At 42.2% G+C, this 26,789-nt stretch overlaps 1 protein-coding gene across 1 annotated transcript in view; it reads right to left on the bottom strand.

The window, feature by feature from the left end:
* The window catches only part of LOC115105119 (ribonuclease 3-like), a 149,515-nt gene that overhangs the window by 116,392 nt on the left and 6,334 nt on the right, over positions 1 to 26,789 (bottom strand). The window contains 11 exon segments of the mRNA XM_065007134.1: positions 3,193 to 3,253; positions 3,364 to 3,502; positions 6,799 to 6,906; positions 8,326 to 8,433; positions 16,271 to 16,370; positions 18,572 to 18,696; positions 19,070 to 19,239; positions 19,612 to 19,686; positions 22,730 to 22,811; positions 23,866 to 23,937; positions 25,296 to 25,382. Of these exon segments, the coding sequence (XP_064863206.1) occupies positions 3,193 to 3,253; positions 3,364 to 3,502; positions 6,799 to 6,906; positions 8,326 to 8,433; positions 16,271 to 16,370; positions 18,572 to 18,696; positions 19,070 to 19,239; positions 19,612 to 19,686; positions 22,730 to 22,811; positions 23,866 to 23,937; positions 25,296 to 25,382 (1,127 nt within the window).

Raw genomic sequence — 26,789 nt, forward strand, 5'->3', positions numbered from 1 at the left:
AATAACCTCCAAAATGTCGTTATATATTATCAAGTTGATGGCACAGTCATATAGCCCGGCACCGACATAAAGCTGAGTGACTCACTCATTCATGGCTTTGGATCAAAATAAATAAGTACCAACATTCTTTCTGATAGTCTTTAATAAAAAATAAAAAAGGTTTTGGATGGGGGCTCCCGCAGTGCAAAATGCGTTGCTACAGATGCAGGTTCGATACCTGTGCCAGCTGCCATCGAGAGACCCATGAGGCAGCTTTTTGTTTTAACTTAGAATCCTCCAATGCTCTATATGTAATTATCGGCGGAGAGTCACGTAATATTTTACGATATACTGTAGGCCTACTGTAGGCGACATGAGTCTCACTCGCATTGATTAATGTCCTGTTAAAAGTGGTGTTGTTTTTATTTAAAGAGCATACTGAAGTAAGAAGCAATAGGATTTGCAGCAAATGCCTACAACTATTTTAGCACTGTTTCGCTCTGCTCTTAGACAAGCATGGGGACTTGACTTGATAAATCAATGAGATGTTTATTTTGACTTAATCTCTGTTTGGGTATTGTTTAGACTACGGTTATACAATTAGGGTGTAGAAATGTTATGCTCTTAGTGTAACCTTTATTTAACTTGGTAAGTCAGATAACCTCTTGAAGCTAGGGGGCACTATTTTTATGTTTGGAAAAATAACGTTCCCAAAGTAAACGGCCTATTTCTCAGGACCAGATGCTAGAATATGCATATAATTGACAGATTAGGATAGAAAACACTCTAAAGTTTCCAAAACTGTCAAAATATTGTCTGTGAGTATAACAGAACTGATATTGCCAGGAAGTGGCTTCTATTTTGAAAACGTCATGTTCCATAGCCTCCCATTGCTCCATTTAAAGGGATATCAACCAGATTGCTTTTCCTATCTCTTCCTCAAGGTGTCAACAGTCTTCAGACATTGTTTCAGGCTTTTATTTTGAAAAATGAGCCAGAACGATAACATTGCGTCAAGTGGTCACATGAGTTTTGCTCGCGCAACAGAATTTGGACAGCTATTGTTTTTCCCTCTCCTACTGTGAAAGACATTTGCAGTTGATTTATTATCGATTATATACAGTATTTTAAAAACAATCTGAGGATTGATTCTAAAAACACTTTTCACATGTTTCTGTGGACATTATGGATATTATTTGGAATTTTATTCTGCGTTGTCGTGACCACTCTTTCCTGTGGATTTCTGAACATAACGCAACAAACAAACTGAGGTATTTGGATATAAAAATAATCTTTATGGAACAAAAGGAACATTTGTTGTGTAACTGGGAGTCTCGTGAGTGAAAACATCTGAAGATCATCAAAGGTAAACGATTAATTTGATTGCTTTTCTGATTTTCATGACCTAGCTACTTAATGTTTAGTGTACATAATGTTATGCTATCGATAAACCTACACAAACGCTTGGATTGCTTTCGCTGTAAAGCATAATTTCTAAATCTGAGACGACAGGTGGATTAACAAAAGGCTAAACTGTGTTTTGCAATATTGCACTTGTGATTTCATGAATATGAATATTATTTAGTAATATTATTTGACTGTTGCGCTATGCTATTCAGCGGTTGCTGATGACAATTATCCCGCTTAAGGGATGGGTAGCGTCAAGAAGTTAAGAACAAATTCTTATTTACAAGGACAGCCTACTCGTTCCTCCCTGTCGGGGAATTGAACCCCGGTCTCCAGCACGACACAGGGATTCTTTAGATAAATAGCCCAGTACTGTAGCCTACTCCCGACTGTCACTTTGTACAGCGCCATATTTTCCATTCCATCCTAACGGAAACGAAGAGGGTTTTTCGTTTTTCTTGGAATATAATATTATTCAAATTAATTAAGCTAAATTTCTTAAATGTACAATTGTGTCCAATTTACTATGTTCTTACAAAAAAGGTTTTAAATTCTCTAGTACAGCCACTATTGAAGGATATCAAATGCTTCTCAAAGATGCCATTTGGTGGTCAAACTAGCATTAAATGGTACCAGTTGTTGACACTTAAATATTAAATAATAATGTGGCACCATGCAAATTGTGCCGCAGAACGTTGCAACTTTCAAAAGGACGAACCCCTGTAGTAATCAAAAAAGTGTTAAATCAAAATGTATTTTATAGTTGAGATTCTTCAAATAGAAAACCTTTGCCTTGATGACAGCTTTGCACACTCTTGGCATTCGCTCAACCAGCTCCATGAGGTAGTCACCTGGAATGCATTTCAATTAACAGGTCTGCCTTGTTAAAAAGGTTATTTGTGGAATTTCCTTCCTTCTTAATGCGTTTGAGCCAATCAGTTGTGTTGTGACAAGGAAGGGGGGTAGACAGAAGATGGTCTTTTACCAAATGCTAAGTCCATATTACGGCAAGAACAGCTCAAATAAGCAAAGAGAAATGACAGTACATCATTACTTTAAGACATGAAGGTCAGTCAATACGGAAAATGTCAAGTACTTTGAAAGAAACCAAGCGCTCTGATGAAACTGGCTCTCATGAGGACCGCCACAGGAATGGATGACCCAGAGTTACCTCTGCTGCAGAGGATAAGTTCATTAGAGTTACCAGCCTCAGAAATTGTTGCCCAAATAAATGCTTCACAGAGTTCAAGTAACAGATCTCAACATCAACTGTTCAGAGGGCACTGCGTGAATCAGGCCTTCATGGTCGAATTGTTGCAAAGAAACCACTACTAAAGGACACCAAAGAACATTAGACAGGTGGAAATTTGTCCTTTGGTTTGGAGTCCAAATTTGAGATTTTTGTTTCCAACCGCCATAAGCAGCCAACAAGTACTCAGCATATGTGGGAACTCCTTCAAGACTGTTGGAAAAGCATTCCAGGTGAAGCTGGTTGAGAGAATGCCAAGAGTGTGCAAAGCTGTCATCAAGGCAAAGGGTGGCTATTTGAAGAATCTCCAATATAAAATACATTTTGATTAGTTTAACACTTTTTTGGTCACGACATAATTCCATGTGTGTTATTTCATAGTGTTGATGTCTTCACTATTAATCTACAATGTAGAAAATAGTAATAAAAAATAAATAATTAGGTGTTCTAAAACTTTTGACCGGTAGTGTACATTACATAATGGATTGGAATAAGAATAACCCCTGCATCAGAAGTTGGGGACATTGCTTAGATCTCCTTATGGAAGTAGGGCCTACCTGGAGGGGGAGGGATCATCTTGTCCAAGACGAGACATGATGTTGATCAAGGTGTTGATTCCTGACCAATCAGACAGAGGTTGGTTAGTCAGCATAGACAACAGAAACATCCATCAATCAATATTGATGATGTGTGCGTGTGCACATTTGTATTCTACCGTAGGTACCCACCCTTCTTCCTCATGTACATGTGGTGGACCTTTCTGTCCCCATACTTGGGCTGGCGGATGCCGCAGTTGGACAGGGAGTTACGGGCGTGGTCCGGGTTCATGCCAAAGTTCAGGTGGTGGCTGGGGTGAGTCATGGCCAACTGTAGAGAGAGGGAGAAGAAGTCAGAATCTGCTGATGGTGACTCTTCTGGGACCGTATGTGTCACCATCTGAATGGATAAATTGAGCTACAGTATGTACTAATCGGAATAAGCATCCCAAAAATATGAATCAAATGGAAAGAAGTATAAATAAAACAAATATTTTGGAACAAATAAAGCCAGTTAGCACACTGGAAGATCTACACATATTCCCCACCACTGCTTTGTTTGGAAAGCAGGGCGTCTGTCTAATCCGAACATCGTCAACCAAGGAGAAACAGGGAAAAGAGAATATATAATACTCTCAGTAAGACGTGCCGAGCATTTATCAATCTAACATTATCAGAATGTAGCTTCTATCAGCAAAAACACTAACTCATCTCTCCTCTCAACGGACTGCTCGGGTTTCAAACTTAAAATCAATTTCAAGCTCCAATGAGATACATGTAAAAAGTTAACAGAGGGGGTTTCAATATCATCAGTCCAGACGCCACCAGGGTTGTATCCTTGAACAGAAACAAATCAATTTTTGTTGTAACTAAAAGAAACAGAACTGCATTCAACTGTTCAGAACTATTTGACCTTGCACTAGTAGAAGTCTAGCACAACTCTGTCCTCTTGTCTGAAAGGTTAACACAAAAATACTTGGAATTCTAAATGATCCCTGTTGGTCAAACCGAGAAATGTCAGACACATCGGCTGTGTCCCCGAATGGCAGTCTATGAGCCCTGGTCAAAAGAAGTGCACTGTACAGAGAAAATGGTGCCTTTTGGGATGCAACCGTCAAGTGGCAAAGACAGTACACTTAATCCTCCTTCTCAGAGTTAACGTTACACTTGAAAACACTCGGAATCTAACGGCTGCCTCAGACCACTTGTTAAATAGCTAAATGCGTCGTTAGATGCTTTTTTGCCCTCCCACGTCACTTTATACTTAGAAGATCTCCGCTATAAACTTTGTGGGTTATCCGTCTCTATGTGACCATGACAACTTCAGAACAGAGTTGCCTACAAATACAAAGTTGCACTGTCTTTGCCATTGATACAAACAAGCACTGTTTAAAAAGACGCTTCAAATGAAAACCGAGATGATTGCATTAAAATAAACCGTAAGCTTTCAATCATATTGAAATAAATGTCATGTTCAATCATTTGAGTTTTATTTTGCAATTGGTATCTTGCTATCTGTAATGGTATCAGTATAATTCATGATGTGTAGCCTAACATGTGCGCAATGATGTGCCAAATCTGTGATTTAGTGCATTTTTATTGGGTAGGCATTAGAATAGGCACGACTTAATATTTGCAGCCGTAGGTGGTAATATCTCCCTAGGAGCTGATCCATCGTCAGTATTGTGAAATAATTAAAATATGTTAAGGAAAGACTTGAATAGAGAAAGCCTATCAGAGAGCAGCGCTCCCTTTCATTTGATCCTATCAGTATATACTCATGATCCAACAACGCACTTTGCGACCGTTCCCTCAGTGGTATTTTGGGAAACGCATGTTACATCTTCGGCCGTTGTAGGAATGATGCATCGTTAAAAATATATATTTTAAAACACACTCATAATCCTACATTCCATCGCTATCACGAAACCGGTTCCTGGAGAGGATGCTAGTCTGTCAAAATTATGACTGCATGAAGTTATGGGGCTTTGGATGTACTGACCATTGCATTGTCTACTGGCTGCTCAACAGCCTTTGGCTAAACTTGAGTAATCGTGATAGATGAACCTGCTAGTCATCTATGAACCTTTGAACATCTTGAAGAACGATCTGGCCTTAATGGCTCTTATAATCTCCAACCGGCAGACAGGCAGAAGAGGACTGACCACCCCTCAGAGCCTGGATCCTCTCTAGGTTTCTTCCTAGGTTCCTGCCTTTCTGGGGAGTTTTTCCTAGCCCCCGTGCTTCTACACCTGCATTGCTTGCTGTTTGAGGTTTAAGGATGTTTTTTTTATAAGCACTCTGACATGTGCTGATGGAAAAAGGGCTTTATAAATACATTTGATAACTCAGGCGGAAAGTCTATCCCCTTCCTATCCCCTTATATAGTGCACTACTTTTGACCAGGGCCTAAGGGGAATAAGGTCCCATTTGGGATGCAGCTTGAAACTTGACAGACACATTTTGTTGTATGAATACATAAAAAATGTATAAGCAGCAACATGTTGTTTTGATCAATGCAAAGACACCCTTTCTGCAAGATCAATCATTGTCTCAGAGACAAAATACATTTAAAAATGAAAGGAATTGGAGCATAAATTAGACTACATTAATTATTTTGGAAATTAGACATACGAAAACATGATCCACTTTGGTGCCTCTTGCACGTGTCGCCAGCATACACACACACACACACACACACACACACACACACACACACACAGAGAGAGAGAGATGACATCTGAGATGGGGCTGTGGTAGAGTTTTACAGTTTAATTATTGAGGCCCTTCGGGCCTACTCTGTTCCTGGGGAGAAGGGGGAGGTGGGTGAGGGAAGAGAGGAGCGGTGGGGGTGGTAGAAGAGAAGAGAATGTAGAGCAGGGGTGACAAAACAGCGGTGGAGCTGGTTGTTTAAAGAACAGAAGACGAGGGGGCAGGCAGGAGATCCTCGACGATGCTTGCATGTCTCCAACCGTCACTACATCTTTAACCGAAAACGATCTTGTAATCTAGAGCTCCCCTGCAGGACAATAGAGGGAAATACAGGAAATGGACTGGTGGTGTTACTAGTGTGTAAGGCCTCTGCCATCAGCCAGGGCTTTCTATTTAAGAATAATGATGACAGGCCATCATTACTACCATACAAAGATAAGGCCACTTCCTATCACACACACACATAGCCAGACAGACATACAATATCGCAGGTTAACACATGCATGCAAGCGCGCACAATAACACACATCTAAATTAGGGAGGTGTTACAGGGTCCGTGAAAATGCAGAAATCATGACTAGGTCTTTAGGTGTCTTCTAATTTGCCATGTTTGTTACCCCCTACCCCTTTCAGACATACCAAAAAGCAGGTCAAAAGAAGCAGGCATGGTAAATTAGTGGGATCTTTGTCTTTGAACGAAAGGGTAAGAGGGTTTTGAGTGTATGATCGTGAGGCAACAAGTCAGCCATCCCCCTTTCTTTAAGCACGAATACAACACATTACTTTCTAATGTATCAGTTTCTGTATGACAGCTCTCCAATATTGCTGGAGGAAGCACTGAGGCTAATGCTGAGAGCTCTGGAAGGCTCCAGCCCTGATGGGACTACACTGGCTGTGTGCGTGTGTTTCTCTCACCTGTAACAGACAGCGCTCCTTGAAGACGTAGCCAATCAGGTCGTCCAGGTGCTTCAGACACTGGTGGTAGCGGATGTGGTGGGTCAACACTGGCAACATCATAGCATGCTGCGGGGGGATGAGAAAGAGAGAGAGGAGAGAGAGAGAGAGATAAGTGGACGAAGTGAGAAAGAGGTGGAGAGAGACGGTAAGAGGGAAGGGAGAGAGAACATGGCATAATCAAATCAGCCAGTCATTATTAAGTGGCGCTTCGACAGAGAGGGAGATGAAATAATCACGAGTCCAATCAGTGTGCATGTGTTCTTCGCCGTGAGGAGAAATTAAGAGTTGTGGGGGAAATTCAAATGTTGACACGGACGAATCAGGACCTGGTGACACAAACCTGCCTGTGCAGAAACATAGCCAGTGTCAAAGAAAACAAATAAAAGACAAAGACAGAGAAGAGTGAGCGAGCGAGAAAGAGAGAAGGAGAGAGGCGAGGGAAAGACTGCGAGTAAATGAGAGGAAGAGTAACCAATATGAGCTATCATTAGCGGGAGTCTCTTCAGTCCGTACTAGGAGAACAGTGGGGGAGCGTTGTGTAGCGGTGGAACACCCATTAACCCGGCACCACCGCGTAAGAGCAGGCTGCGCTGCATGTTTTAATTAGTGTTACCAGGGGAGCCCGGGGCTCCTACAGGTCAGTCAAATGAGCTGCGTCGCTCGCTCTCTCTCTTTCCCTCTGCTCCATCTTTCTCTCTCTCTCCATCCTCTCCCTCTGTTCCTTTCTCTCTCTCTCTCCCTGTGTGTCTTTATATCTCTCTCTCTCTCTCTGTGCTAACCACTAACCCACACAGCCCCAGAGCTGATCAGTCAGCCCACCCCTGGCCCTCGACTGCCTACCCACCGCCCACATCTACACCACTCTAAGGCCTTGTTAACCACCCAATTAACAAAGCAAGACCGTGTCTCAGTGTCTCAACCCATCAGACTCGCTCAAATTAGGCTACTGCTCGAGTGGCTGAGATAACATTAGCATGGGTCCACTCCCAGACCAATTTACTCACTGGGTACTCAGTAGGAGACGATGGGGAGGGGTGTAGGAGTGTCTGTGTGGAGGCAGGAGTGTGTGTGTGTGTGTGTGTGTAGGAGTGATTGTGTGTGTGGGGGCAGGTGTGTGTGTGTGTTTAGGGGTAGGAGTGATTGTGTCTGTGTGGGGGCAGGTGTGTGTAGGGGTAGGAGTGATTGTGTGGGGGCGTGTGTTTGTGTGTAGGGGTAGGAGGGATTGTGTCTGTGTGGGGGCAGGTGTGTGTGAGAATGAGAGGGCTGATGTGCCGTCAGTGTTCGCCTCTAGCTACCGGCCAAGAAACTGCTAGCCATGTGCCTTTGTTTGCTATGCGTGGCTGACGTGATGGTATGATGCTAGAATAATCAAACAGGTGGTCGGGTGCGTATCTATGTGTGAGTGTGCATCCATGTTTGCTGTGTCTCTGAGAGTACAGTGTATACTGTGTGCGTGTGGGGCAGCAAAGCATCTCGCCTGCCTACCTGACAGAGGTCAGAGCGGATGCCAGTCTTCCAGAAGCCCTGGCTGCTGAGCTCCACGGTCACCTCCCGGCGCATGGTGTTCTTCTGGCGGATCTTCTGAAGGGCTTCCTGATAAAACAACACCCGTACATTATTAAGCCTAGTGTGTGTGTCAGATCGGAGCTTCCTGACAAACACACATACATTATTGATCCACTGGGTCAGTGCTGCTGCTACAGGGGACAGCCAAACATCTTTACAACACACAATGTCTGTTAACCCAGAAGTAAAATATTGCGTAATTTGGTCAGCTGCGTGATTAACTTGAGTTCATACTTGTTAGAAATTGAGAGTTGAGAGCAAAAAAGTCTCCACCCACACAAAAGGAAACTCTCAGCTAAAGCCCCCCCCACCCCCTACCAGGGGTGTGCACATGAGCAAAACACTCAAGACAAAGTAGTTTAAGCACCGCCTTCGCTCATTCCTGATACGTCCAAATAACCAGTGATGAAAACCCCATAACCAGAACTAATGCTGTTCGTTATCTCATGCATCCCGCTCAGACACAGCAGATTTTTCGGTCGACTCGCAGAATCTGCCCACGGGAGATTACACCACACACAGTTAAACATTCAAGAACACACACACACAGAGACAGAGACAGATAGAGAGAGAGACAGAGAGAGAGAGCAAATCTACCAGAGACACACACAAACAGGTATAAAGAACACACATGCAGCAATCTTTCCTTCCTCCCCTCTCTCCAGGTAGTGCTCCAACGTGTGTGGGCATGTGTGCGAGAGAGCTGGAAACTGGACCTGCAGCTAGCACTGGCTCCAACACACACACAGTGCATTCACAGACACACGCTTGGTTGTCTAGAAACCCCAAAATCCCTGGTTCTAGGGCTAAAGTGTACACAGTGGCAGCGCCTGCAGAAGAGCAGACAACACAGAGAGGCGAGGTCTGCACCAGAGACATTCAAGTACCAAAATGTTACTACTTTTCACCACTACTTTTTTCTTACATAGCGCATGACTTTTAACCAGTACAATAGGGAATAGGGTGCCATTTAGGACACAACATTGGGCCAGTATCCACAAAGTGTCTCAGAGTAGAAAATTGGTCGTAAGTGCTAATAAAAAAGAGACATTTTACTCTTTGGTCACACACCCAGTCGACAGGTATTTAGGACACAAAAATGCAGTGAGTCAGTGGTATCTGCACACACATACAATTGCTTTGGAGTTGTTAAAAGAATGTTTTGATATTTCTATATGAGCGATCCAGAAATAATCTAGACCGACATGTATCTCTCGCGCTTTACACAATGATTTCACGAGTCCAATTTCACGATATGCCTAAATACTTAAACATGATGTAGGTAAATAAATAATACAAAACAATGTGTTTATTTATTTGTCTATTGGTTTCATTTAAAGTTATCCCTTTGGAGCGCCACATTATTTATTTTTTAAATCAAAAATTATAAAGTTGGGCAATTAAAGGACTCTTGGGCTTATGCCAACTTTGATTGTGTTCGACGAAAATGACATACCTTTAAAACCAATAATGTATATAAACTCTGGAATGCTGATGCTATGTACTGACCATTGAGAGGCTTTATTGGCACTCCCCAGTAGGAGCAGTCCGCCATAGGAATGAATGGAATTCTATAGTATTTCAATAAAAAATGTTTCAAGGACAAAATTACATGTATTAAAGTTTTTTTAATTTTTATCATACATTTTAAACAGTTTCTTCATTTGTATGTTTAGTTCACATAATATAGAGCTCACATCTGGTGACTGGTGATGCCTCATTGCGATTAGTTATTCCCCATCACTTGCAACAATGCCAATGAGTGTCATCACTATCTTTCCTTTGCGGTACCTCAAACTGTCGTGATAACCAGCCGAGAAACATTTATGAGTTGATTTGACTCCTGGTTCAGAGCTTGGACAGTGTCTTATCATTCTAAAACCTACACTGGGAGTTTTTTGTGTCTTAAAACAGATTTTAACAGGATTCCTAGGACCTTTCCTGAGATTCTTTGTGGATACGGGCCATGGTCTGGGCTGAGAGAGTATGTCTACGAATAAGAAAAAGGACTGGGAACATGTGTATCAGCACATCGGTCTTCTCTGGTGGTACCGTTGGGCTAGTAACCGGAAGGTTATTGGATTGAATCCCCGAGCTGACAAGGTAAAAATATGTCGTTCTGCCCCTGAGCAAGGCAGTTAACCGACTGTTCACCTGGCGCCGAAGACGTGGATGTCGATTAAGGTAGCCCCCCGCACCTCTCTGATTCAGAGAGGAAGACACATTTCAGTTGGACAACTGACTAGGTATCCCCCTTTCCCATGTGCCATTGTCAAAATGGGGACGGATGGTACAGGTAGCTGCCAAAATAAAGGAAACACCAACAAAGTGTCTTAATAGGGCATTGGGCCACCACGAGCCAGAACAGCTTCATTACACCTTGGAACAGATTCTAAAATTGTAGTCTGGAAGAGATTCCGTCATTTGGCGTTTTGGTGATGATGCATGAAGACAAACGTGCACCGTCTCAGGTGCTGCTCCAGAATCTCCTACAACTGTTCAATTGGGTTGAGATCTGGGGACAGACGCACCCTTTAAACCCCCTTTGAGACCCCTCTTTCAAAGTCGCTGTGATCTTGCCAAGGCAGCAAAATAATGGGCAACAGGCCATTTTTATACCTTAATGGCTTAATTAACTCAGGCACCACACCTGCGTAGAAGCACATAATTTTTATATACTTTGTATCCCTCATCTACTCAAGTGTTCCCTTTATTTTTGCAGTTACTTGGATCTCTGTCACAGTGCCGAAGTTACCCATGATACAGTCAAATGGAAATGGCAGGATTTTCTGTCGACGGCAAGGAAAGAACAACAAAAACATTAAGAAATACCATCCCACTTTGACCTGCGCATCAAAGGGAACACGGTCAAACACAATGCCATCCATCAGTGGACAACGGGATAGAGTATGTCAGTGAATGAGTCTTTGAAATTATTTCATTATTCAAAGAATCTTATAACATTTTTTTCGGATATCTGGATAGTCGAAATACATGGTTTTACGTCAATGGAATCATTTACGCGAATCGCGTCTGCTTGTTTTAGCAGAAGGGTGGAGGAGGGGCAAGAGAGGAGCCGGCGTGTGTGCGGCACAGAGGGAGAGCGAGAAAGTAGCCAAAATGACTAACTAGTTAGACAAACGTGTTACTGCCATAAGTTATCTATCGTACCATCTGGAAGTGCCCGTCTTAACGGCATCAAATCGTAGCTAGCTTGCCAAAGTAGCAAGGCTAAGACCCTTTTGCTGAGCTTCCTGCCCTTGTCTACAACTACATCCATATGAAACAAAAGTCTCTGATCCTTGTAGCACCTTCTCCTTTAGCCAACTTAATTCCATCATTTTAATTACATTTTGCATTGATTAGAAATATCCCAATTCACTTGCTGGACTCGAGCTAGTTAGACTAACGTGTTGCTGCCATAGGTTATCTAACTAGGGTGAGTGTAGCAAGAGAATTGTGAGTCATATTTATCGTAGATACCTAAGTTTTGAAGTATAAGTAATAATAATCAGTAATTGAAATGACCTCATCTATTATTTTTTCCTCAAATCAATGTTTCACAAATTATTATTTGGATTCACACAATTCGATTCACTCCGATTGAAAAGAATCCCTACGAATACAACGACGAAGTGAATATTTTGTGTCGTCAAAAATAATTGTTTAAATTAATTAAATGAATCAATTCAAACAAGTTAATAATCAACTGTGTATGGCATTTGTATGGCATTGTGGGTAAAAGATAGGTTTTGAATTGGATACCTAGTTAAGCCTTAAGAGTCCACTGACGCACCGGTGCGTCAACCTAAGTAACATAATTTTAAAAATCCCCATCAAAATCTGTCAGTTTGAACTAGAGAAATCAGGTTGTGTCTCAATCCACCGCATCCACCCATGGCGGCCTCCCGCACCTGCGGTGGAAAGTGGCCGAGCTACAGTGGTGTGTCAGACCATGAGACATCCCCAAAAATCGGTCTTCTCACAAGAACGTCTGCAGTATACAAACTGCTAAGCCTACAATAGATTATAACCACTCCATGGAAAGGGGAGACTCTCAGGAACATGTTGATGTTCACCGTGTCAAAAACAAAAATATTTACTGAGCTTTCTTACATCTCCAAGATATAGGACAGACACTTTCTAACCTTTTTTCTTATGACTTACTTTTCGACTGTCTTTTTTGCCATTTATGAAAGTGTTATTCAATGGGTTTCTATGTAGTAGTAAAGGCCAAATTCTATATTTTAATAAATAACCTAAAGGGGTGCTTAGTACCCCCCTGGATTCCAATACTATTTAGGATATTTTAATTACATTATAAGGACATGGAAGTAAGTATTTAGATATTTTTTATTTGAAAAGACATGTACTTAAATACACTTGTAAAGTATTTGAAAATACTCAAATACATGGACCCAACAAATACATGGATCCAAATACACTACAATTTTGTATTTTTTTTTTTTTTTTTACCTTTATTTAGCCCCATGAATTTTTTTTATTTTTTTATTTTATTTAACCTTTAAATTCTTATTTACAATGACGGCCTAGGAACTGCCTTGTTCGGGGCAGAACAACATATTTTTACCTTGTCAGCTCGGGGATTCGATGCAGCCACCTTTCGGTTCCTGGCCCAACGCTCTAACCACTAGGCTACCTGCCGTCCCATAGCTGCCTGTCATTTTAAATTAGAATTTGAAAACACTTTCAAATACTAGGCTATTTATAGGAAACGATTTCAAAATACATTCAAATTCCAATATAAGTTGTTGATTTGGGCCACATTACGTACAAATAGACAGAAAATAGGTATTAAAATAACAATAATAGTGTGTGTGTGTGTTGACAGGCAGCTACGTTTAAAGCATATCAAAGCGGCCGGCCAGGGGCCCTGGATCCTCCAACTGGGGTGCAACACGTCTGTCTCTAGGGGCAGACAGAGGCACCCTCAGGGATTCTCTCTGGGGCAAGAGGCCCCAACACAGCAGAACTGACCCTGCAGTGCATCCCAAAGTCACCTATTTCTTATATAGTGCACTACTTTTGAACAGGGCTCCTAGGGCACCCTATTCCCTGTGTAGTGCAATGCATATGGCTATGGTCAAAAGTAGTGCACTTCATAGGGAATAGGGTGCAATTGGGGTCTCTGGTCAAGAGAAGTGCACCATGTAGGAAATAGGGTGCCCTTTGGGATGCATACATTACAGTGAGAAAGGGCCATACAGGCAGTCACCCATCAAGAGCACCAACCAACTTCTCTTCTCTGTTGAGATGAAAAGCTTCTTTCCCCAATTTAAGGGCTCTGGTTTGGTCGCAGCGTTCATTTTACACTATTCAGCACAAATAAACAGATGAACGTGTACCAGAACTGTGGATGAACAAGTGATACACGAACACTCACAGACACTCACACCCCTAATGAAGTTCCCAGAGGGTTGGGGATAATAGAAGTGTTGCTGTATTGTCATGGATGGGTGAAGACTCACTGAAATAGCGGACCCTTGGAGATGGGATGGCCTGGTGTGTGTGTGTGGTGAACTAATTGCTCTATAGGTTGACAGTGGGAATATCAGTAACTGTAAGCGACGCTGCCGGAGCCCCTAGCCAGTGCTACCTTGAAAATAGCATAATTGACTGTGCGCTTAAGACACAGACACACACACAGACACACAGTCTGAGCTGGAGCTTCACCAGCCTCGACAGCTACTACTTTAGAAAATAACACATAGCTCAACAAAGGCAATAGGAGCAAGCGGAGACAAAATACATATACTGTAGATGAAATGAAGCTATAGACAGTGGTTACAGCCTTAATGGCAACCTATTCCCTCCACAGAGCACTAGATTAGAGGTCGACCGATTATGATTTTTCAACGCCGATACCGATTATTGGAGGACCCCAAAAAAGCCGATACCGATTAATCGGCCGTTTAAAAAAAATGTTTTATTTGTAATAATGACAATTACAACAATACTGAATGAACACTTATTTTAACTTAATATAATGCATCAAATAAATAATGAAACATGTTCAATTTGTTTTAAATAATGCAAAAACAAAGTGTTGGAGAAGAAAGTAAAAGTGCAATATGTGCCATGTAAAAAAAAAATTACGTTTATGTTCCTTGCTCAGAACATATGAAAGCTGGTAGTTCCTTTTAACATGAGTCTTCAATATTCCCAGGTAAGAAGTTTTAGGTTGAGGTTATTATATGAATTATAGGACTATTTCTCTCTATACCATTTGTATTTCATATACCTTTGACTATTGGATGTTCTTATAGGCACTTTAGTATTGCCAGTGTAACAGTATAGCTTCCGTCCCTCTCCTCGCCTCTTCCTGGCTCAAACCAGGAACACATCGACAACAGCCACCCTTGAAGCAGCGTTACCCATTTCTCCACAAAATCCGCGGCCCTTGCAGAGCAAGGGGAACAACCACTCCAAGTCTCAGAGCGAGTGACGTTTGAAACGCTATTAGAGCGCACCCCGCTAACTAGCTAGCCGTTTCACATCGGTTACACCAGCCTAATCTCGGGAGTTGATAGGCTTGAAGTCATAAACAGCGCAATGCTTGAAGCATTGCGAAGAGCTGCTGGCAAACGCACGAAAGTACTGTTTGAATGAATGCTTATGAGCCTGCTGCTGCCTACTCCCGCTCAGTCAGACTCCTCTATCAAATCATAGACTTAATTATAACATAATAACACACAGAAATATTAATGACCCAATGCATCATATGGTCAAATCCGGACACTATCATATAGAAAATAAAATGTTTATTCTTTCAGTGAAATACGGAACCGTTCCGTATTTTATCTAATGGGTTGCATCCATAACTCTAAATATTCCTGTTACATTGCACAACCTTCAATGTTGTGTCATAATTTCGTAAAAGTCTGGCAAATTAGTTCGCAACGAGCCATGCAGCCCAAACTGTTGCATATACCCTGACTCTGCGTGAAATGAACGCAAGAGAAGTGACACAATTCTCCTAGTTTAATATTGCCTGTTAACATGAATTTCTTTTAACTAAATATGCAGGTTTAAAAACATATACTACTGTGTATTGATTTTAAGAAAGGCATTGATGTTTATGGTTGGGTACATTCGTGCAACGATTATGCTTTTTTCGCAAATGCGCTTTTGTTAAATCATCCCCCGTTTGGCAAAGTTGGCTGTCTTTGTTAGGAAGAAATGGTCTTCACACAGTTCGCAACGAGCCAGGCGGCACAAACTGCTGATAATCAGCAGTTTGGGCCGCCTTGCTCAAATTATGATTATGATAGGCACCGCATCGATTATATTCAACGCTGGACAAGCTAGATAAACTAGTAATATCATCAACCATGTGTAATTAACTATTGATTATGTTAATATAGATTTTTTTTATAAGATATGTTTAATGCTAGCTAGCACCTTACCTTGGCTCCTTGCTGCACTCACATAACAGCCTGCCATGCAGTCTCTTCGTGGAGTGCAATGTAATCGGCCAGGATCGGTGTCCAAAAATGCCGATTAACGATTGTTATGAAAACTTGAAATCGGCCCTAATTAAATCAGCCATTCCGATTAATCGGTCGACCTCTACACTAGATATCACCAGGGCCCATATGGCTCTGGTCAAAAGTCATGCACTATTTAGGGAATAGGTTTGCCATTTGGAACCCATGCAGTGAATGGGGCATCAAGAGATCAGGATCTCAGCACTGCAGCACACGGCTACAATCTGGTGTTAGATGGTTCTAGTAATTACACTAGCACACATTTCAGCCTCAAATTTACAATTGCATGAAGCTGGCATGAGTCATACTTAATTATAATGAGGCCAGGGAGATGTACTGTAGTGTGTGGTACCCACCTCCCTCTGTGTTAGCTTCTGCTTGTCTATCTGCTTGACCTTGGGGCTGTTAGCCAGCAGGTGGCGTAGTTTCACATAGCTCTTCCACAGCTTCTGGTACCTGGATGGGCAGAAGTCAAGCTGAGGCTCAGAACAACACATCAATATTTCAACAGCACCGACCATTATTAAACATAATTTAACAGTAGCCTCCAGACATTACTCCATTAGTCTGCTCTGTGTGTGTGTGTTGTGGACTGGGATGGCTCTTCTGTAAGTCTCCTGTTTCAGACCAGAGAGGCCGGTGACGCCACTTTCACCCACCCAGGCATTACAGATAAAACAGTTTATAAGCGCTGGTTGGTTATTGTAAGACTAGTTGTAAGACACTCACTGTTCACTCTTCTGTAAAGTGCTGCAGTTACATGTGTGTGTGGCAAGAGAAGGGAAGTCTCTCCACATGCCACAATAACAATCTATTATATTAGGTTTTGGTCTTAATTTGCTTTTGAAAAGGACACCGTTGTGGGATAGGTGATAATGATGGACCATTGAAAAACCTCCTCAGATGGACTGACTCTAGTAACGAGACTGAGGGAGACGAACTGTGACTCTGCCCATCTCTGACCGCTTCTCTCCATTAAGGCTCTTTCCTCATTTATAGCCAAAATTATTCAATTATATGAGTAGCGGCCGGCTGGACAGGGAGAGAAACATGCAGTAGAGGACTGGAGATGAGGGTAATTATAATTAGGGAGTTTTAATACGGCGACTTCATTAGTGAACGGTGTAGAGGGAGACTGAGGCAGAGTCGGCTTTACCGCCGTGATTACCGGCTCACCACCGGCCTAACGGCGTGTGTTTGTACGCTCGGCAGCCGGGGGCCGCGGCAGAGAAGAGGAGGGCAGGGTGAAGCTGCAGCCTGGGAGGCCTCCCTCCCCAACCCGCTCACATGACCTTTCAGAAGATCCACTCTGTGCTCTCAGGGTGCCACAGGCTGGTGTGTGTGTCTGCCACAAACTCTTTCATTAACATATGCTATGCTGCATGCCTGCCGTCGCTCTCTCGTTTACACTCGTTCCCCACCTTCTGCTTCTAACTCCTCTTTCGCTCTCTTTTTCTTTCACTCCCTCTATCAGTCCCTCCATAGAGATACTGTGGTTAGAACGACCCAAAACATTATTTTCTAAGGCAAGGAAACAGGAAGGGACAGCTTAAGATATGCAGCCGTGTCCTCTCTTTTCCTCTCTCCCCCACTCACTCTCCTCTCTGTGGCATTGCCATCAATGCAATTAAAGCCAACTGTCGTTAATGATGTCCCCATCCGCCCATAAATTTGTCGTCTGCGGCTTCGAGGTTTGAGGGGAGCGTGCGCGCGTGTGTGACCACAGCAAGAGGGCACAGAGACAGACTGAAGGTCGGACATCCTTAACATTATGAAAAGGTGACTAACATCACTCAAATGACACAGACCTGAGCAGATACACAATAATGGCAGGGATTCATAATGAGAAGATCTCTCCTGTTTACCTATAAAGCCTTCTATCCCTCATCATCGGCATCTATTCCCTTCATAGTGCACTACTTTTGACCAGGGCTCAAGTCAAAAGTAGTGCACTATAAAGTGAATAGGGTGCCATTCGGGATGGGCCCCTAATCTTCTTAAAGTATCTGACAGGAACCCTGTCACAGGACGCAGATAAGAGACACAGACAAAAAAGAGAAACTAGTCGAAGAGTTTCACTTGTTATTGGCGCTTTGTTTTGGTTGTTATTGTTGCTTTCTCTACACTTCGGAGACGATAGCAGAGGATAATTTAATATACAGTAAGCTTTTGGTAATTATGCACAGGCACAGTACAGTATTCCCTCTACTCCTCTCTGTGTTTGTGTGTGTGTGTCATTACTATTCACGAGACAAACCGTGCCGTTCCCACGGCGACAGCGCCCGGTGGAACCTTAGGACCCCGTGACAACGCATTTGAAAATGTCACGCCAATCTTTCTCTCCCACTCGCTCTCCGACATTCCCCTCTCAACACAGAAGAGTGCCACCATCAACCGTCCTGTGAGAGATGCTTTGAATAAGCAGTGTGGGGAACGGGGGAGAAGGGAGGGAAAGGAGTGCGTCTTGAGGGAGGGGGGAGTATACAGTAGTGTTTGTGGGCGGGGAGGATCAGAGGCAGGGGGGAGTGTAGTATAGGTCCTGGGTGGTTGGCGAGTTACGGGGAGGGGCTCTGGCGTAGTGGAGCTGGGCAATAGGTGGTGGGAAGAGATCCTGGATGGTGAGGGGTGGGGTTTGCGGGTTACAGGGAGGATCTTACTGGGGGTCTCCAGCGTAGCTGAGCTGGGCGGGCCGGATCCCGAAGTGGACGATGATGGGGAAGGTGATGACCTCTGGATTGAACTGCTCTCTGTCCAGCTGGTCAATACGCACAGAGCTAGGCTTCTGAAACAACAACACAAAGACTATGAGACCAGGGAACATATGGATAAAGTGTCTCAGAGTAATGATCTAGGATCTGTCCATACAAATTGTATTTATTACGGTCTAAAAAGCTAAACTGATCCTACACCAGCACTCCTACTCGGAGACGCTTGACACACAGACTCAGATCCTATCAGACTTTGGTAAGTACATTGTTGTGTTATGTTACAAAAAGGAGCATGTGAATTCATGGAAATGTGCACTCGAAAGTGCAAAACCTGCCAATCTAGCACTCTATCAATCACAGGCACACACCCTATGGATCCTGTTGCACTTTATGGAATAGGGTGCCATTTTGAATACAGTCCATGAAAGTGCTCTTATCCTCTCTCACCATGCCAGGGTTGGTGACGATCATGCCCTTGCACTCCTCTGCGTACTTCTGCCACTTCAGTTCCTCCCACTGCAGCATGTCAGCTATCTCCTCCTCAGGGACCAGAGGCTTGGAGCTCCGCAGGAGGTAGAGGAGAACCTGGTGCATGGAGAGCACCTCCTTACCACCGTCTGACAGGGAGGGACAAACACAGAGATCATGAGATACACAGAAAAACACACATTCAGAAACACATACACACAGAGAAACAAGACCGACAGACAGAAACACAGAGAACATACAAGACACACACACACACACACACACGGTCAAATACGCAATCAGGTCTAGACACTCATGCAAAACTGATTGATCTCCATTTACAAAATGTTCGCATGGACAGATACACGAAAAATCCATAGATCTGAATCTCAACGCATTAAGAGGACAACTCATGTGTACAAACACACACACACTCATGCACACAAAGTACAAACAACAGCATGCAGTACCAACATTCTCCAGCAGAGAGAGAGAGTTTTCTGAAGAAGGGACAGTCTCACCAGGTAAGAAGCGGACAAAGCGAGGCATGAAGTGGAACTTCTGACATCCAGGAGATTGGTTGTCCCACTCTGGACCTGCGTGGGGAAACAACAAAGATACTGAAAATAAGATGAACCGTTTACACCTTTAGTCTAGAAATATGATTTTATTTGGTCGTATATACACATTTTGCAGATGTTATCGAAAGGTGCATCGAAATTATTATGTTTCAAGCTCCAACAGTACAGTACACCTAACAATACACACAAATCCCCAAAATTGAAATAAAGAAATATATACAAAACAAGCAGTGTCCGAGTCCGGAATATGCACTACCGGTCAAAAGTTTTAGATCAAGGTTTTTTCTTTATTTTCTGAGCACTTGTTGGCTGCATTTTCCTCCACTCTGCGGTCTGACTTATCACAAACCATCTCAATTGGGTTGAGGTCGGGGGATTGTGGAGGCCAGGTCATCTGATGCAGCACTCCATCACTCTCCTTCTTGGTCAAATAGCCCTCACACAGCCTGGAGGTGTGTTGGGTCATTGCCGGGGCTGGTAACTCTAATAAACTTATCCTCTGCAGCAGAGGTAACTCTGGGTCTTCCTTTCCAGTGGCGGTCCTCATAGGAGCCAGTTTCATCATATCGCTTGATGGTTTTTGCGACTGAAATGTTCCTTATTGACTGATCTTCATGTCTTAAAGTAATGATGCACTGTAGTTTCTCTTTCCTTATTTGAGCTGTCCTTGCCATAATATGAACTTGGTCTTTTAACAAATAGTGCTACCTTCTGTTTAACCCCCCTACCTTGTCAAAACACAACTGATTGGCTCAAATGCATTGAGGAAATTAATTTCACAAAATAACTTTTAACAAGGCACACCTGCTAATTGAAATGCATTCCAGTAGACTACCTCATGAAGCTGGTTTATTTATCCATTATTTTACCAGGTAAATTGACTGAGAACACGTTCTCATTTGCAGCAACGACCTGGGGAATAGTTACAGGGGAGAGGAGGGGGATGGATGAGCCAATTGTAAACTGGGGATTATTAGGTGACCGTGATGGTTTGAGGGCCAGATTGTGAATTTTGCCAGGACACAGGGGTTAACACCCCTACTCTTACGATAAGTGCCATGGGATCTTTAATGACCTCAGAGAGGACATCCGAAAGACAGCACCCTACACAGGGCAGTGTCCTGGGGTATTAGGATATTTTTTTTAGACCAGAGGAAAGAGTGCCTCCTACTGGCCATCCAACACCACTTCCAGGAGCATCTGGTCTCCCATCCAGGAACTGACCTGGACCAACCCTGCTTAGCTTCAGAAGCAAGCCAGCAGTGGTATGCTGCTGGTTGAGAAAATGCCAAGTCATCAAGGCAAAGGGTGGCTTTTCAAAGAAACTCAAATATTTGTTTAACACTTTTTTGGTTACTACATGATTCCACGTGCTATTTCATAGTTTTGATGTCTTCAATATTATTCTACAATGTAGAAAATAGTAAAAAATAAAAACTCTTCGATGAGTAGGTGTTCTAAAACTTTTGACGAGTAGTGTGTATATATACACAAAAGTACATGGACACCACCCTTTGACTATTTCAGCCACACCCATTGCGGACAGGTGTATAAAATTGAGCACACAGCCATGCAATCTCCATAGGGCAAACGATGGCAGTAGAATGGCCATACTGGAGAGCTCAGTGACTTAACGTGGCACCAACATAGGATTGCCACCTTTCCAAAAAGTATGTTTGTCAAATTTCTGCCCTGCTAGATCTGCCCCGGTCAATTGTAAGTGCTGTATTTGTAAAGTGGAAATGTCTAGGAGCAACCATGGCTGAGCCGCAAAGTGGTAGGCCACACAAGCTCACAGGACGGGATCGCCGAGAGCTGAAATGCGTAAAAATCACCTGTCCTCGGATGCAAAACACACTACCAAGTTCCAAACTGTGTCTGGAAACAATATATACACACTACCGTTCAAAGGTTTGGGGTCACTTAGAAATGTCCTTGTCTTTGAAAGAAAAGCACATTTTCTGTGCATTAAAATAGCATTAATTTGATCAGAAATACAGTGTCGACATTTTTAATGTTGTAAATAACTATTGTAGCTGGAAACGGCAGATTTTTTATGGAATATCTACATAGGTGTACAGAGTCCCATTATCAGCAACCATCACTCCTGTGTTCCAATGGCACATTGTGTTAGCTAATCCAAGTTAATCATTTTAAAAAGGCTAACTGTTCATTAGAAAACCATTTTGCAATTATGTTAGCAAAGCTGAACAATGTTGTGCCTATTAAAAAATCAATACAATTGGCCTTCTTTAGACTAGTTGAGTATCTGGAGCAATCAGCATTTGTGGGTTCGATTACAGGCTCAAAATGGCCAGAAACAAAGAACTTTCTTCTGAAACTCGTCAGTCTATTCTTGTTCTGAGAAATGAAGGTTATTCCTTGTGAGAAAATGTCAAGAAACTAAAGATCTGGTACAACGCTGTGTACTACTCCCTTCACAGAACAATGCTAACTGGCTCTAACCAGAATAGAAAGAGTAGGAGGCCCCGGTGCACAACTGAGCAAGGGGACAAGTACATTAGCGTGTCTAGTTTGAGAAACAGATGCCTCACAAATCCTCAACTGGCAGCTTCATTAAATAGTACCCGCAAAACACCAGTCTCAACGTCAACAGTCGACTCCGGGATGCTGGCCTTTTAGGCAGAGTTACTCTGTGTTATTTTGCCCATCTTAATCTTTTCTTTTTATTGGCCAGTCTGAGATATGGCTTTTTTCTTTGCAACTCTGCCCAGAAAACCAGCATCCCGGAGTCGCCTCTTCACTGTTGACGTTGAGACTGGTGTTTTGCGAGGACTATTTAATGCAGCTGCCAGTTGAGGACTGCAGGAACATCATATATATATATATATATATATATACACACACACTATTTAACAGTCTGTAGCGGGTAAACAATGAGGCCGTAGCAAACAATGATTGAGTTGGAGAAGTGCGTGGCCAAGCGGTCATGGGTGAACAGGGAGTACAGGTGCCTTTCCCCTAGTGCCTAGGTATAGGGGCTGGGGGATAGGAGGTAATGGGTAGGAGCTAGTGGGTAGTATGGTGTGTTGTTCACCTGTGAGGTTCCAGTCATAGAGCTCCAGTATATCCTGGAATAGGTAGGAAGAGAACAGCTCCAGTCCTTTCACACAGTAGTTCTGAACATGGAAATAGGGAAACAAAGGGTTATTTATCTCTCTCATATATGTATCTCTATCATATATATATGATATATATATATATATATATAACCTGATAATCAAATCTAGTTCTCCTTATCAGGCCATTCAGATGCTGTAGGTTAAAAACAACCTCTACTTCTTTACGGCCTTGGGTGAGAAGACTGCGGGGGGGGCTAACCAGAAGAACAACAGCCTTTTAACTCCAATTACAGAGGAGAAAGCAATAGCGAGAGACCCCAAAGAATTTGACAACAAATCAAATGTTGATACTATTTTGTGATCTGTTGCCACAAGAAAACGGCAGACAGTGAAAAACTGTTGTTGTACTTTAAACCAGTGGTGTAAGGTACCTAAGTAAAAATACAATAGAAGTACTACTTATGTTTTTTTGGGGGGGAATCTGTACTTTACTATTTATATTTTTGACAACTTTTACTGTTTGAGAGAACATCCCTGGTCATCCCTACTGCCTCTGATCTGGCAGACTCACTAAACACAAATGCTTAGTTTGTAAATTGTCTGAGTGTTGGAGTGTGCCCCTGGCAGTCAAAAATAAATAAAAAATAACAATAATGAAATCGTGCCATCATGTTTGCTTAATATAAGGATTTTCAGCATTTACTTTTACTCAAGTATGAGACCTGATTACTTTTTCCCACCACTGTTTTTAAGTACTTTAAAACCAGATACTTTTACTCAAGTAGTATTTTACTGGGATACCTTCACTTTTACTTTAGTCATTTTCTATAAAGGTATCTTTACTTTTACTCAAGTAGGACAATGGAGTCCTTTTTCCACCTCTGACTAACTATTTGCACATCGTTACAATACTGTACATAGCCATATGACATTTGAAATGTCTCTATTTCTTTGGAACTTTTGTGAGTGTAATGTTTAATGTGAATTTATTTATTGTTTTGTTCACTTTTGTTTATTGTCTATTTCACTTGCTTTGGCAAACATATTTGTTTCCCATACCAATAAAGCCCTTTGAACTGAGAGGGGAGAGAGAAAGAGGGGCTTTACTGACCTCTGGTGTCATCTCTTCAATAAAGTGAATGGTATAATCTATGTTGAAACGAATCACTCTGCACAATGGAATCTGGGATGATGAAAGAGAAGAGGGGGGGGGGGGGGGGAAGAAGAGAGTAGAGGAACACTCATTACCATGATGTTAGACAGAGGTTACAGCTTTTCAAGAAAACTCATTAAAACCTCATCTCCATAAGCAGCGGCTGCAGCCCAAAATCACACTCACACACACACACACACACCATACACACACAGAACACACACATACCGAACACAAACAACCCACACGCGGAATCTCTTTGCCCACGGCTTTTGAACATTAAGTGACTCCAATCTCTTTAAGGAGATAAGCCTGCTCTTCCTTGTTTAATATCCCAGTTACATGCTCTTTGTTGTCTGAACGGGAGTCCATTTTGGAGGATTAACCGGGCCCACCGTATATCATGCAGTGGTGCCCACCCCTCTAGCTAACTAGCAAGGGCTAATATCGCTGCGTTCTGGAGTCTCTAATCCCCAGACCCTCTGTAATGAAAGGTTTTTCAAGGGGTTGTTTAAATTATCCCGTGGTAATCTGGGTTTAATTCTCGCCAAATTCTTTTCAAATTGGAATTATTGACCGAATATGCGCATTTCGCGTCATTATTCAAACACACAACTCTCTCAATCACTGCCTTATTCAGCTAGGCCTTGCCTGCCATCGATTTGCCATCCTTTTGGGACAAAAATGTATATGAAAGAACCTAATACAGTTCAACTTGGCTTGCCTTTCAAGCCTCCCCTGAAACTCTCTGAAGCCCCCCTGGGGTGGCGCGCCTCCATTTTGAAAACCTCTGCTAAAGAGGGATCCTCTGTCGATACGTATGAGGCCTTTAAAGTCCCAACCACTGTTATATTTGACAGTTACTGATGGGCCTTTAAAAGTAGAGAGGGAGGTAGTGGACTTAAAACCCAAGGTCGCCATCAGCAGTGTGGCCGAAAAGGAACGTAGAGTGCTTCCCAAATGGTACCCTGACCAGGGTCCATAGGGTGCCATTTGGGAAACAGACTAATTTTGTCTGAGGTTGACTCTGGAACAACGAAGAGGACCGACGCGAAATGCAGATTTTAAGTTGCTTTTTTTAAGCTGGCCGCTGGCTCTGAATTATTAATGGATGCTTTGCTTTATAAACCTGCCTGTAGGGACGGACAGAATATTCATATTACGTAGGACACACAGGCAGCTGACGCGGCACAGGTTGTCCCATCGGAGGACACGAGGGAGAAAGGAAAGGCAACAGAAGAGCTGTGTGTTGAGCTATGCATATACTTTAAAACAACAGGCCTTGTTACATAAAGGTTCAATAAAAACATTTAAAATAGTAATCAAGAGAGAAAGATCAAAGAGAGCGGAGGGTATGATGGCAGGATGGATCATTGCATGGTGCTTACGTTAGTGAGAGGCATGTGGGAGAAGAGGGAGAAGCCTTCGAACAGGTACTCATGGTCATCGTACTCGATAACTGTAGGCCTGTCTGTCTGGGAACAACACACACCAAAAATGTCAGAATGAATTCTGATGTAACTTTAAGAGAAATCTATGGTCATGGTTTTTGGGTCCAGCTACAGTGGTTCCTCCTTTAAAAGTTTTGTCATACTCCAGCACACCTTGCGGGCTGCTGCAGCATTCTGTGGCACTTTATTTATTTGTCAGATATTTTTTACATTAATGCCAGTTAGCGCTAGTTTGACCACCAGAGGGCAACTTGGAGAAGCATTTGATATTCTCCCATATTGGCATTACTAGAGAATTTAAAACATTTTTTGTAGTAACATAGTACATGGGATTGATCTTAAGAAATGTAGCTTAATTTGATTAATATTATGGTGTTTCGATGCCGAGAAATTTGAAAAACAAAACCCTCTGGGTTTACATTAGGATGGAATGGAAAATATTCCGCTGAACAACGTGACGGTTGGGAGTAGGCTACAGTATAAGAGGATTGGAGGATTCTAAATTAATATCTGAGGGAGATAACATTTCCAAACCCTAATTGTAGTGTAACCAATACTCATTTCACCTATGGTAGGCCTACAGTGTATCTACATATATTTTTTTCAATGACGTGGCTCTCTGTCAAGAATTACATTTAGAGGATTGGAGGATTCTAAATTAATATCTAAGGGGCATTTTCCGTTAGGATCTGTGAGAAGGGGAATTTATAACATAAATTAATTAATAATATTTTTTTTTTTTAAGTAATGATATTTTGGAGATTTAACCTAGAGTGAGCGAGAAAATGGCATTTCTTGAACATGGGGTGAGACATTCTCACTAATTTGCAAATAAAGCCAGTTATTTAAAATGGTTTATTTCTGGAGAAGCCTAACTTGATTATTTAGCAGACATCACCTGCTTATACTCAGTCAACACATATATCTTAAGAATATACATGAACATTTTAGTTTCTCCATGTCTCAGAGCAGCGCGAAACGGTGCGGAAATAGACGTCCACAGCGGGAAGGCATATATATATATATATATAAAAATAAATGATATTTTGAAGATTATTTCCTTTAAAAAGAAAATGACAGTGAGCGATTGTAATCTGAAAAAAGGCCAAAACAATTTTTATAAAGGACAAAACATAGCCCTGCTAATAGCCATAATGATGCTGTACAACATAACCATGTGTGTTGAAAGAGTATTTTCCAGTAAGAAACAATTTGTTTACCTTCATTAGACAACTTTGTACCAATATTTCTGTAATTCACTGATATTTATTCCCATAGTAATTCGTTATGGATCCATAACAAAAAAAACAATGGCATTTTGAAGGAGTATTTTTATCATTATTTTATTAATTAAAGCATAAAGATGCCATTATTAGTTACATCGTTTTAGTTTGAATGTGCAAACTGGCACTAAGAACAGAACAGCGGGAA

Source organism: Oncorhynchus nerka, linkage group LG22, assembly GCF_034236695.1.
Source record: "Oncorhynchus nerka isolate Pitt River linkage group LG22, Oner_Uvic_2.0, whole genome shotgun sequence".
In the NCBI taxonomy this organism is placed as follows: Eukaryota; Metazoa; Chordata; class Actinopteri; order Salmoniformes; family Salmonidae; genus Oncorhynchus; species Oncorhynchus nerka.